Source organism: Lissotriton helveticus, chromosome 1_1 (assembly GCF_964261635.1).
Source record: "Lissotriton helveticus chromosome 1_1, aLisHel1.1, whole genome shotgun sequence".
Lineage (NCBI taxonomy): Eukaryota > Metazoa > Chordata > Amphibia > Caudata > Salamandridae > Lissotriton > Lissotriton helveticus.
This window is the reverse complement of record NC_136057.1, coordinates 61,253,185-61,266,278: the sequence shown is the minus strand read 5'-3', so window position 1 is coordinate 61,266,278 and position 13,094 is coordinate 61,253,185. Positions and strand designations below refer to the sequence as shown.

At 42.2% G+C, this 13,094-nt stretch overlaps 1 protein-coding gene across 3 annotated transcripts in view; it reads right to left on the bottom strand.

The window, feature by feature from the left end:
• Window positions 1–4,658: 4,658 nt before the first annotated feature.
• The window catches only part of LOC144823964 (uncharacterized), a 152,169-nt gene continuing 143,733 nt past the window's right edge, over window positions 4,659–13,094 (bottom strand). For all 3 annotated transcript variants that reach the window (XM_078682969.1, XM_078683136.1, XM_078683051.1), the window contains one exon: window positions 4,659–8,650. In XM_078682969.1, coding sequence (XP_078539095.1) covers window positions 6,165–7,739 — 1,575 coding nt within the window. In that variant the 5' untranslated portion in view covers window positions 7,740–8,650 and the 3' untranslated portion in view covers window positions 4,659–6,164. The remainder of the gene's footprint in view (window positions 8,651–13,094) is intronic.

The following is a 13,094-nucleotide window of genomic DNA, read 5'->3' as shown; positions in this document are numbered from 1 at the left end:
CATTAGGATCAATGCCATCTAAGAAAGGGACGACAAGTGCGGCAAAAAAACCTGGGCTGTTTATATAGCCCATGGCCAATCTTTTAAATTGTTTTTGTTTGCCGCCACAAGTGAGCGCTGTCCATTGACTACTAACGGAGGACAGGTTATGATTAAAAAAGCCATTTGAAATGTCTCGTGTGATCTTAAATCTTTTTCGCATCAGACTGTTAACGAGAGCTGATCTGTGGGTGTTCTGTACCGCACATGTACGACAATGTGAATTTAAATGTCGATAATCCAAAACCAGAAAACACAAGAATATGTCTACACCCAATTAATTTCCAAAAACTTATTTTAGATCATAGGAGAAACACAAACTTATTGAGTTTGACCCGGTATATTTATTTATACCTGTCTATTTAAAAAAAAAAATCATTCTTCTTTTGAAAGTTTCGCAAAAAAGGAAAAAACTGTACATTCAATACATTTAAATTCCAACATCTAACTATTTACAAACAAAATATTTACAATTCATATACACAATTATCATACATTCCACAAAAAAATCACTATACAAACACAAACAATTGAAATTTTCAAAAAAGTTAATCTGAATTCATAAAGAATGAAGAGACAAAGTCAAAAGGAAGGAGCACGTCCCAAAATAAGGATGACTTTTACAACCAGCCATAGCTAGTTCAAATGCTTAGTGATATCGATTGCTCCCTCAGATGTGCCGACGCGTTTCTAGTCCGAGGAAACCAGTTCCCAGACTGTCATCAGGGCTTTGTCACTTTTCTGTGTAAAATGCAGAAAAACAATAACGTTTTAATTATCTAGATTGAAGCCTCTATTCTTCCTGGTATTGCACTAAACGATCTAAAATATGTACCTGTTGGTCTCTGATGTCCTGGCCTCTCACGGTATCGTCAGGCTCAGGGAAAACTTTTTTTATGAATCTTTGTATTCAAGGAAGTGGCTCAAGCTGTGAAACAGGACATTTTATGTTGACTGCCTGTGATAGAAGGAAAAAGTCTGAGTTTCTCCACTCATTTATGTACACGAAGCAGGGAGGAGGAAGAAGATACAATCTTACTCATTCCTACCTCTGTTCCAGGGTCAGAGTCTTAATAGTGGCAAGTGGATCGCCTGTGCTTCTGTTTTCAAAAGCAGGTTCTGATAAAAGAAATTGTAACAATATTGGACCCATAATCTTGTGTACCCAACACCAGCATCGTTTGTTGCCACCAGTTTGCTATATAACGTACCTTTGTCAATGCGTGAGCAGGACGGGTCCTCTCTCTATTGCGCTTGACCGGTGGCCATCTTGGAAACATCTGCACTTCAAACTCTTTTTTTATTTTTTATTAGGCTGGGGGTTATGGGACACGTAGTTTCTAGCAACTGAAGGGGCCGTTCCTAATACGTGTTTTGATGCAATTTGTAAATAAAGCGACATTTGGAGTCGGAATGAGTAAAACATCAGAGACCAACAGGTACATATTTTAGATCGTTTAGTGCAATACCAGAAAGAATAGAAGCTTCAAGCTAGATAATTAAAACTTTATTGTTTTTCTGCATTTTACACAGAAAAGTGACAAACCCCTGATGACTGTCTGGGAACTGGTTTCCTCGGACTAGAAACGCGCCAGCACATCTGAGGGAGCAATCAATATCACTAAGCGTTTGAACTAGCTCTGGCTGGTTGTAAAAGTCATCCTTATTTTAGGACGTGCTCCTTCCTTTTGACTTTGTCTCTTCATTTTTTATGAATACAGATTAACTTTATTGAAAATTTCAATTGTTTGTGTTTGTATAGTGAATTTTTTGTGGAATGTATGATAATTGTGTAAATGAATTGTAAATATTTTGTTTGTAAATAGTTAGATGTTGGAATTTTAATGTATTGAATGCACAGTTTTCTCCTTTTTTGCGAAACTTTCAAAAGAAGAATGCATTTTTTTTTCAAAATAGACAGGTATAAATAAAAATACCGGGTCAAACTCAATACGTTTGTGTTTCTCCTATGATTTGAAATAAGTTTTTGGAAATTAATTGGGTGTAGACGTATTCTTGTGTTTTCTAGTTTATTACGATCCACTCTACCCCATACCCTACATGGACCTAACTCCTTTCTTTCACAAAGATAATCCAAAACCAGGCAGTACGACCCATCAGGTTTGGTACCAGTGAAATGAGGATTATTCATGGGTGACACACATATCTCAATCACACCTTGATATTCTAATAGTTCAAGGAATTCTGCAATGGGGGTTTTAGCGAATCGCCGCATGAGATAGCAGGGTGGTGGCTGTGGCATAAACCGCAATGGAATCTCGTGTCTGGGGGAAAGTTTATCCCACCCGACTTGAGTATGGTACAACGCAGGCGCAAGCACCAGAGCACACTCTTCTGCAAAGTTCTGCGGACTGATCCTTGGGCACGGTGTGCGGAAAACTGGAGAGGGTGACCTCTTCCCCTCTTAGAGCGGCCAAAATGAAAAGCGGGGGCCAGTCTGACTCAGCTAACAGAATGTCATATGTAGAGGTCAGATGTTCCCAAAAAATACCTTTTATTACACGTTGGATATCACCTTCTATTAAAAGAACTATATCATATAGTCTGTCAGGGGGAGACACCCTACTGTCAGCAGTTTCCATTGCGATAAAAGTGTCAGTTGCTGTCGCCTTCAGATATGGACGCAGTGCTTGCCGCACTATTGTAACCTCCGCTGCGCTGTTGAGCAGCGTTAATGCCCATGTCAGGATCCGACGCTGTGTTCTCACTATCCGTGGCATACCTTACGGTTAACGCAGCAACTTTCTTTCTCTGAAAATGAGGGCGTTAACGTGGCAAGTCTTCCTGCTTGCCTTTACCATCAGAGGGGCGGTGCTGCTCACCTCCTTGTGGGGCACCCCAACCCGTGCCGTGTTCTCCTCCACCAGCTAGCGCACGATGTTTCCTGTGAAGAACGAGGAGAACGTTGCTCAGGAACCTGAAATCTATCAGGAGACCTAATTCTTGCGTGGTCGCACAAATCATAAGTGCGCTCAGTAGATGCTGGCATTGGCGACGCCAGACGCGAACCTGTTTTTTATTGCTGCTTCCCCTGATTTTTATTCTTCCAATTCTGTTTTGGAAAATTTGGATGGTCGTCTTTAGTAGACTTTGCTATCGGAGTCTGCGGTTGAGTTGCCGTTTTAGCAAAAGGTTTAACACCCAAACTATTGCGGCCAATGGTCTTATAAGCCTCCGCAATAATTCATGGTAACGTTTGGGGTTTGTGGACGTCTTGGACAAGGCGCAAAGCATTCGACACCTGAAAGTTAACCGCATCTCCCTTAACATTACAAAAGATGAGATCAGCAACTACGTCAAACACTCCAACGAGCCTCATTCTCAACTCAACAGCCGCCTCCGCACTGTGCTCATCCGATGCTTGATCACAGTGGGCAAGACAATCATAGACGGCGTGCAGAAACACTTTGCATAATCTGCTCCAAATACTTTACACAAATCTCACAATCTGTTACCTCTGGCAATAAGTCTTTCTGCGAACTAATTGTGAGAATCCTGTGTTTTTCCACAGGAGTGGTATTAGGAAACACTGCTTCCAATTGGTCAAATTTCTCAGCAAGCCAATAAGGCATATCGTACTTAGTTTGAGGGTGCTTGCCCATTACCGAATTAACCGAATTAACCATGACTGGACCAATCTACATCCCGGCCGGTCCAACTTGTTCCGCTGCAAGAAACATATTGAACTAAAGCCCTATGTACCCCAACAAAAGAGGTATAAAGTTGACACAAGTCATCGATCGGGGCATTGAGATAATGTGGATATGGTGTGAAACCGGCTAAGACTGGCCAAGTGGCCCCAGGAATTGACAAGGGGCCTAACCGAACTGGAGTTACGGTGTGGGGGAGGGTGCCATACAACCAAACACGATGCTGCCATGCCGAAATTGGAATCTCTTGTGTCCTATATGGAGTACAGTTCACAGGAATCACAGTGTGAGTGTATGTATGAAACGTATCCTCATCCGCATTTATTGCAGGAAAAGTGACCCAAGAGTAGAAACGCTCAAAGGGGAACGCCGAATCAGCACTCACCACAAAGATAACAGACATACCATCCTCTGGTACTCCAAACTGCGTCAGATGATGCCGGAGCGCTGCCCAACTATGCTGAGCTATGTCAATATCACCCATGAGGACATAGAGAAGAAAAACAATTTATATAAATTGCAGTACAACAAAGGGTAGTAATTCAAAATGTGAACCTTTTCATAAATCTCATGCTTGAATTAACCTATAACACATTTGCCTAGGTAGGTTAATCGTCACGCCTGTTAACCGGAAAAGGTGTTGAGGGTATTGTGGACAGATACGAGCACTAATCAAGACTTTGGGCGCCATGTTGCAGGAATTCTGCTCATGCACAGAACTATGCGCAGGAAACCAGGACCTCAGTGTATTGTGGTGTACCAAAAATCCACCTCAGTGCCCAGAACCCCGATCCAACTAGCATCAGTGTCTCATTCGTTCTCCGTACTACAGCAAAGCTACCAATGAACAAGTGACTTTGGGACCTCTCAGGATTGGTGGAAATCAAGAACACTCTTTTGTTTTTATTCTCATAAATGTCCACAACGTGAGCAATCAGAGACACTGTATAGTTTAAAATGTTTATTTCAACTACGTGCTCTAAGATGCAGTATCTTTATTAACATAAGTAAAAAGATGCATAAAATCAATACAATCAACATTGTTACAATTCCATAAAATACAAAGGGAGAAATCATATTATAATGATAGTGGAACCAGGTCTATAGCGCCTTGGGTACCACCCTCCCCTTGCTAGGAGCTAGGTATTATAATAATAGAAGATCTCTAGGTTAAAACCGGGAACCCCATACCTCCAAAGTCAGGTGAAGTGAATCACATCCCAGATCAGCACAGCTCTTTGTTGATTGAAAGGTTTTTCCCAAGTTCTAGACTCATGCATGCAGTGCAATATTAAAAGCACCTGAGTTTCAGAAATGAGCAGCTGTGTTTGTGTTGTGTCTAGAGCGTGGGCCGATCAACCTGCATCAACAGCATACATTGTTATTTTAACCTTGAACACTTTGTGCAGACTTGAGGTCGCAGTGTGAGTTTAGAGATATGAAAAACAGACCATTCTCATGTGAAGGAAAAGCAAGCAGTTTGTCTTTATAAAAACAGAGACGTAGTGTCATGTGCAAAAGCAGCAAAATGGCTTTTTCGCAACTAACTCATTTATGCTAATATAGCAATGTGTGCAGGCAGAATCGTATTCATCCCTACACTTTTATAGGTAGCATGAACAGGAACACTAGGATGTTTTTCTTTGTAACTCTTCATCGGCAAATAAAAACCACCAGTGTTTCTTTTCTTTTATTCCACATTGTGCTAGTCTCCCAGTGGATTTCCTGTTATATCACATTTTTTCTATGTGTACTGAAGTGAACAATCACTGGGAACAGACACTTTTATTATTCTACAAATCTTTCGTTTTCTTCATTTATTCTAGTCGAGTCTTCATTCATCTGGTATTTAAATATCCCACATAATTATATATTTGTTCCTATAATTCCTTCATGTCACAATAACTGCACTGTTCTGCTCCTGTCTATGTCCTCAGATGAGTCAATATTATGGTTAATGTTCTTAAGTTCTTTTTGAATTCACTGCATCTCTAGGATTATTTCTATGTGAGTTAAATGAAGGTGTGTGTTCGCTGAGGCTATGTAGGATCAAAAGCTTGTCACACTTTTAGTGCAATTGTAAGGTTTACCCCAGGTGTGTTCGTAATTGACAAAATCACTTCTGACATTCATGGCAATGCCCATTTTTACTCTGTGTGTGTTAGTTGATGTATCCGTAGGTTTAATAACTGACAGAAGATATTCACACATTCACTGCACCTGAAAGGATTTTTCTCTGTGTGCATTAACTGATGAATCCTTAATGCGGAAGATTTCCTAAAGGTACTTCTACACTCTCTACAGTTGTACGGTATTTACAGAGTGTGTGTAAGCTGATGTCTACATAGGCTTGATAATTGACTACATTGCTTCAAACATTCATTGCACTTGAAGGCTTTTCTTCTGTGTGTGTTCGCTGATGCCTGCTTAGGAGTGATAATGTACTACAGCTTTTCAAGCATTCATGGCATTTAAAAGATTTGTTTCCCCTTTGTGAGCTCGCTGATGATTTCTTAATGCTAAAGAGTAAGTAAAACTACTGCCACATTCACTGCAATGGTAGGGTTTTTCCCCAGTGTGTATTCGCTGATGTCTCCGGAGGCTTGTTAACTGACTGAAGCTCTTTACACATTCACTGCACTGGTATGGTTTTTCCCCTGTGTGTATTCGCTGATGTCCCCGGAGGCTTGTTAACTGACTGAAGCTCTTTACACATTCACTGCACTGGTATGGTTTTTCCCCTGTGTGTATTCTCTGATGTGCGTGGAGCTGTGAAATTCGACTGAAGCTCTTTACACATTCACTGCACTGGTATGGTTTTTCCCCTGTGTGTATTCTCTGATGTGCGTGGAGCTGTGGAATTTGACTGAAGCTCTTTACACATTCCTTGCAATGGTATGGTTTTTCCCCTGTGTGGGTTTGCTGATGTGTTTGGAGTTCTTGTAACCGGCAGAAGCTCTTTACGCATTCCTTGCAATGGTATGGTTTTTCCCCTGTGTGTATTTTCTGATGTCTGTGGAGGTTTGAAATGTGACTGAAACTCTTCACACATTCACTGCAATGGTATGGTTTTTCCCCTGTGTGTGTTCGCTGATGTGTTTGGAGGTGTGATAACCGACTGAAGCTCTGCACACATTCCTTGCAATGGTATTGTTTTTCCCCTGTGTGTATTCTCTGATGCCTTTGGAGGTCTGATAACTGACTGAAGCTCTTCACACATTCATTGCAATGGTATGGTTTTTCCCCCGTGTGTGTTCGCTGATGGTTTTGGAGGTTTGTTAACCGACTGAAGCTCTTCACACATTCAGTGCAATGGTATGGTTTTTCCCCTGTGTGTGTTCGCTGATGTGTTTGGAGATGTGATAACCGACTGAAGCTCTTCACACATTCACTGCACTGGTATGGTTTTTCCCCTGTGTGGGTTCGCTGATGTGTTTGGAGTTCTTGTAACAGGCAGAAGCTCTTTACACATTCCTTGCAATGGTATGGTTTTTCCCCTGTGTGTATTTTCTGATGTCTGTGGAGGTTTGAAATGTGACTGAAACTCTTCACACATTCACTGCAATGGTATGGTTTTTCCCCCGTGTGTGTTTGCTGATGTCTTTGGAGGACTGCTAACCGACTGAAGCTCTTCACACATTCAGTGCAATGGTATGGTTTTTCCCCTGTGTGTGTTCGATGATGTCTTTGGAGGAGTGATAACCGACTGAAGCTCTGCACACATTCCTTGCAATGGTATTGTTTTTCCCCTGTGTGTATTCTCTGATGTCTGTGGAGGTTTGATAACAGACTGAAGCTCTTCACACATTCATTGCAATGGTATGGTTTTTCCCCAGTGTGTGTTCTTTGATGTCTTCGGAGGTCTGTTAACAGACTGAAGCTCTTCACACATTCAGTGCAATGGTATGTTTTTTTCCCTGTTTGTATTCGCTGATTCTCTTTTATGGTTTCTAACTGGCTAAAGTACTTGACATATTCAGTGCAATTGCCAGATTTTTCTCCTAACCGTGTTTCCTGAAGGGTCAGCATAGTTAATAAACCACTTGCGTTATTTTCACATTCCCTGTATGTGTGTGATAATTTGGACGCTTGATTTCCGATTTAACAATAAAATACAAGATTCACTAAATACCTGCCACATTCATAATATCAGTAAGGCTTCCTTGAGAGTGATTGCATCTTTAGATTGGATAATGGCTTCGCCTGCATGCGGGTAAAGCTTAATCTTCCTTCCAGTAGGTGCAAATGGGACAATACTCTGTACTTCAGAGAGCAGAACTCCGCATTCCTTTAGCCTTCAGTTGTTTGGCTCCACTTCGTTGTGCTTTTCCCTGGTGTTTGGCTAGAAAGAGTTAACACTACACTGAGAGCACTGAATGGTGGTTTGTTACCAGTTTAGATAGTGAAGCACTGCTCTAGCCATATCATGATGGTGAAGCGGCTCGTAATGTGTACAGCTACTCCAAAGAGTGTCCCGGGGCAAAGCACAGGTCAGAAAAGAAAGTTAATCAGGTTGTTTCAAACATGGGCAAAAAGCCAAGTTTTCAACCTTTTTTTAAACATGATCATGTTGCTAACAGCTCAAAGCTGAAGAGGGAGTTTGTTCCAAGCTATGGATCCCAAATAGACACGAGACCTTCCTCCAACTCTCATACCGGCCTCATGATCAAATCTGGTGTTGGACGCTTGTTTATACAGCAGGTGGTTTGTCAGTTTTGTTGCCTTGGTTTTGTTGAGGTCATTTCTTCGTCTTGGGGTGTCGAGGTGCAGATCTCAGACTCAGACACTCATTGAATTGCCTTTGACTGCTTCTTCCTGGATCTGTCCTCTGCCTCTGATTGCACTGATGTTTTTGGAGGTCCTTATTTTTGATAATTTTTGCAGGTTTGATGTGTTATCTTCATTATTCATCATCAATCCGTGCATTTAAGGCTTATTTTCTGTTGGATGTAAAGAAATGTAATATTACTAAATGCAAATGTAATACAATGTGAATACACAATATTTAACCAGCTGGATAAAACATCTCTTCTCTACCATATTTGAAATTTAGTAAGGAACATTTCACCATACATGGATATTTCATTAAAACTGTGGTTGAACATGTCACATCTTATTTACTTCTGAAAAGGCAGCGATTTACCATTGTTCAGAGGAAATTACTAAGCAAAGGGCAGCTACAGAGCACTCATGTGCTACAGGTACAGTTTTGGATAGATACACATGGATAAGATTTCATTTAAACAGAACAGATTGTGGAAAAAGAGAGGAATCAGGAAGCGCTGCCGTTTATTTCAGTTTCAGGAAGTATCTACCTTAGGTAGCTCTTCAGGAAGTGTATAACAAAGGTAACTCTTCAGGAAGTGTATAACAAAGGTAACTCTTTATGAACTGTATAACAAAGGTAACTCTTCAGGAAGTATATATGACAAAGGTAACTCCGGACATCTTTTTCCACAATGCTTTCCTGTTCACACTAGATCAGCTCAAATGCCAACTGCCGCCTTTACCTTGCTTGTTACTAAAGACAGGGGTCCCTGTTTACACAGGGCGGTCACTCCTTGACCACAAGGGAGATGTCTTCAGTCTTCTAGTCGGTATAGAATGTCGAAGGTCCAAGAGTTTCATTTCAGAGTTTTGTTCCAGGATAATCGAAAGTCCTGGGGACACAGCACCTATCTTTATACTAAGAAAATGGGCTGGATTACCTACTAGGTCCCTCCTATGGGTGCACCTGGGAAGGGGGTGGTTACACCCCTTACCCTTTGTCCAGTATCGCGCCAGAGCGGGGCTGGAGTGCCCCAGCAACTGGTTTGAACCGGGCTATGCATGGAGCATCTTGTGTGCCCCAGGCAGTGTCTGGAAAAGCATTGTTCCATTTAACCCACACTGCCCCAATACACTACAGGCTGTCTGGGGAGGTCCAAGCACCTCCCTCGACAGGAAACTCATTGTCCAGGCCTCCCTTGCTGGAGTTTCATCCAGCATCAGGAGGTCAGACTCGTGTCTGTGGCAGCAGCATCCATTTTGTGATGCTGAAGCTCTGTTTAACTCTAACCGGGTAAAGCAGTAACATACATGTCTTTTCCCTCTAGAAGGGTGGAATGCTACCCCCGCCGCCGGAATTGGTGGGAGGGGGTATTATTCCAAAGTGTTTGACACCTTACACCACATGTTTTGATAAAGCCACACCAAAGTTAGCATTTAACGCGAGGATTATAATGCACTTAAGAATATATGGTATGGCTATATCATAGAACAGCTATAAGGACATGGTTCTGAAAGCTGCAGAGGGGCTCAGCTCATGCTAGGGCACCCTCTCACATAAAACTAAGCACTCTGCCTTGAGGATTGTCGAGGCCTACCATGGGAGTGACTTATAGGTTTATATGTGTCTATATATAAAGGTAGATATAGGTATACTATATCTAAGTAAGGGGTGATTACACCTCCTTAGTCAAGCTGAGTGATCAACCTGTGGTGTCAGTTTGGATGGCCAGCCAGGGGTGGCATAATACATGCTTCAGCCCATGGTAGGCCTTGGATGCACCTATGCCCTGGGTACCTATGGTACACTACACAGGGGCTCACAGAGGTGACCCAATCCCCAATCTGGTATGTACCTAAAGTACATGGAGTCCATTTTATAGGGAGAGCAGAGAGCCTGGAGCCCTGAATAGCAGGATCCCAGGCCAACTAAGTCAAAAACCAGCAAAACGCAAGGCAAAAAGTTGGGGTAACCATATAGTCAGATATCCACCTTCCTACACCCAGTATCTTCTCAGTGTTGGAAATTATCAATTCTATTAACAGCACAATATTAACTCACCACTCCTGTGGCTTGCAGTCATAAGGCTATTATGAACGGACTATGTTGTGTGCCAGAATGCCTATGAATAGTTTAGCAAGAATGTTTGGGAGGGAGATTGGTCTCATGTTGAGCAGGCCTAGGGGTTTTGCCAGGGCCTGTGAATAACTGTTATTACTGTTTCTCTCTTGGTGTCAGTGGGCTTGTCTGTGTCCTCAGATCTTTCAACAATGTTTGAAAACAAAACTAGTCAGATGATAGCTGCCAAGTGTACATGTTTTGCATGTGTAGAATCACACACTAGTAACTGTAGTGCATGCATGATTCACCTTGTCAGTTTGTGAGCAAGTGAGCATTCACAGACCCCAATCTGACTTTTTCTGACACTGGAAACAGTTACAGTTTCACTTCAACAAAATGCTGGAGCAACTCTCTTTCCAGGGTAGGAAGAGAAATGGATCACCCTCTAAACGTGGTGGCGAGTAGTGCTATACGGTTCATAGCACCATTTATCCGGGGAAAACTGGGGAAATGGTACAATGCACTGGGAAAATGGCATGTGATGACAATGTGACATGACATTCCCACTACATCTGCTTTTACACTTTTTTTGAGCTGTCTGTGTTCAGTTTTTCAAGGCCCAGGGTTTACTTTCAAGTCAAGAGATAGTGCAGGATTAGACTAATTATAATGTCATAGATACCAACAAATGCCTTTAACACGTATGCCTTTACCATGCAATGCCTTAAACACGTATGCCTTTACCACGTAACACCTTTACCATGCATATGCCTTGACCATGCATAATGAAGGATTTACAAAAATGGCCCTGCCAGTAAAGGGTGGGTGCCCTTGAGCCTATACAGGGCACCCACATGATCAATGTTGAGGGCGCCCAAAGTCCCCATGACGCCAGCGGGACCCAGTATTGTTCCTACCCGTAGGGAGCAGCTTAAAATACTGTGCTCTACGGGCAGGAACAATTTTTTCATGTGCTTCTCTGCCCGCTTTATAAGCTGTGCATTGTGTGGAGTGTAAGTTATAGTTAGCCCAGGTAACTCTAACTGCTCAGTTTCTACGGTTTTGAGTATGTAAAATCTAAACCTAAGTAAACGTCTCTGTAACCTTTGTTTTTTTCTGTGTATTTCTAAGGTTTTTGATGCTATTTCCTACCTATAACGGCTCTGTAAACTATGTTTTTTTCAGTGAAAATATCTCTCTATCTCTCTCTCTCTCTCTCTGTCTCTCTCTCTCATATATATATACTGAGGATGACATTAGCGTGGACTGCATCGACCAGAATGCCGTGTGGCCACGCCCATTGGGGGCAGGTATGAAGTTTAAGGAACGGTCTGCGCTGCTTATGCTTCCCCTTGTCTGTCAAAAGCCACTGAGGAAGGGAGTTCACCTCCTGAAACGCGTCTGGCCTAGTTTGACACTGCCTTCTTGAACAACGCTCTGCTGGCATGCTGTGAATAAATACTTAAAGCGCCACGAAGGTCTCCGTGTGGTTCTTCCAATGTTGGGTTCTGCAATGGATGGATGTGTGTGTATATATACATAATTTATGACTTATTATTATTAGAGACAACTCTATAAGGCCTTGTAGAATGCATTATTTATAGATTGTAAATAATTGTTGTGACAGAATAACTTACTACCATGAATGAGGAAATGATATCATCATCTCGCACGCAGCACTTTAAGAGTACTTCAAAGGAATGGAAGAAAAACAAAATGGCGATTGTTTTGAGCCATAGTTTGTAAATGTAATGTAAATGTCTAGTGTTTAATGAACACAAAGAAAGGTACTACCACTGATCACTTTTTATGAATTTACTAGACCCCTGGGACTCTATGGCTTTAAAAATAAAATAATTTAGATAACCTACCTGCTGTCGTGCCGTGACTTCTGCTGGGAAAAGAAAAGTGGCGAGAGGTATCAAAGGAATCTATGGTGCGTGGACTGGGACGGACATCACAGGCACTCACGAAGGAGGAGAGGCGATCTGGGAACAATTCCAGTCATTTGAAGAATCGGAACAAGATGATCGACGCCTCTATCATCTGCCATGTTTAAACGCATCCGAACAAACTAGAGAAAACGGATGCCTGGAGTCTGAGCGGCAAAGACCCAGCGGTGAGTGAGCGAGGCGGGTGGTGGGTGGTGTCTGTGCAACTCAGTAGCGCGGGGGAAGTGGCGTATGAGGAGCGGGGGCCCGCGGCTGCCTACTCGATCACAAACCGCCAGGAAGAGTAGCCGAGCATTGTGTCATCGCGAAAGGGGCAAAGAAAATAAGACGCTTTCCAAAAGACGAATGATACGAGACAACACATTGCGTTCTCGACTCCTAAATTACAGGCAAAAACTGTCTCTGCAAGAAACCCGGAAGAAGCTAAATGAGAGGGATTGAGCATTAAAGAAACAGTATGGTATATCGTGATTCCTCGAACGTGGGGAGTAAGAGGAGCAGCAGGTCAATGGGATTCTGAACTAATCTGGGAGCAGACGACCGAATCCTGAAATAAAACAAATAAAACACCAAAGCAATTACAGACAAGAAACTGTGAAAATT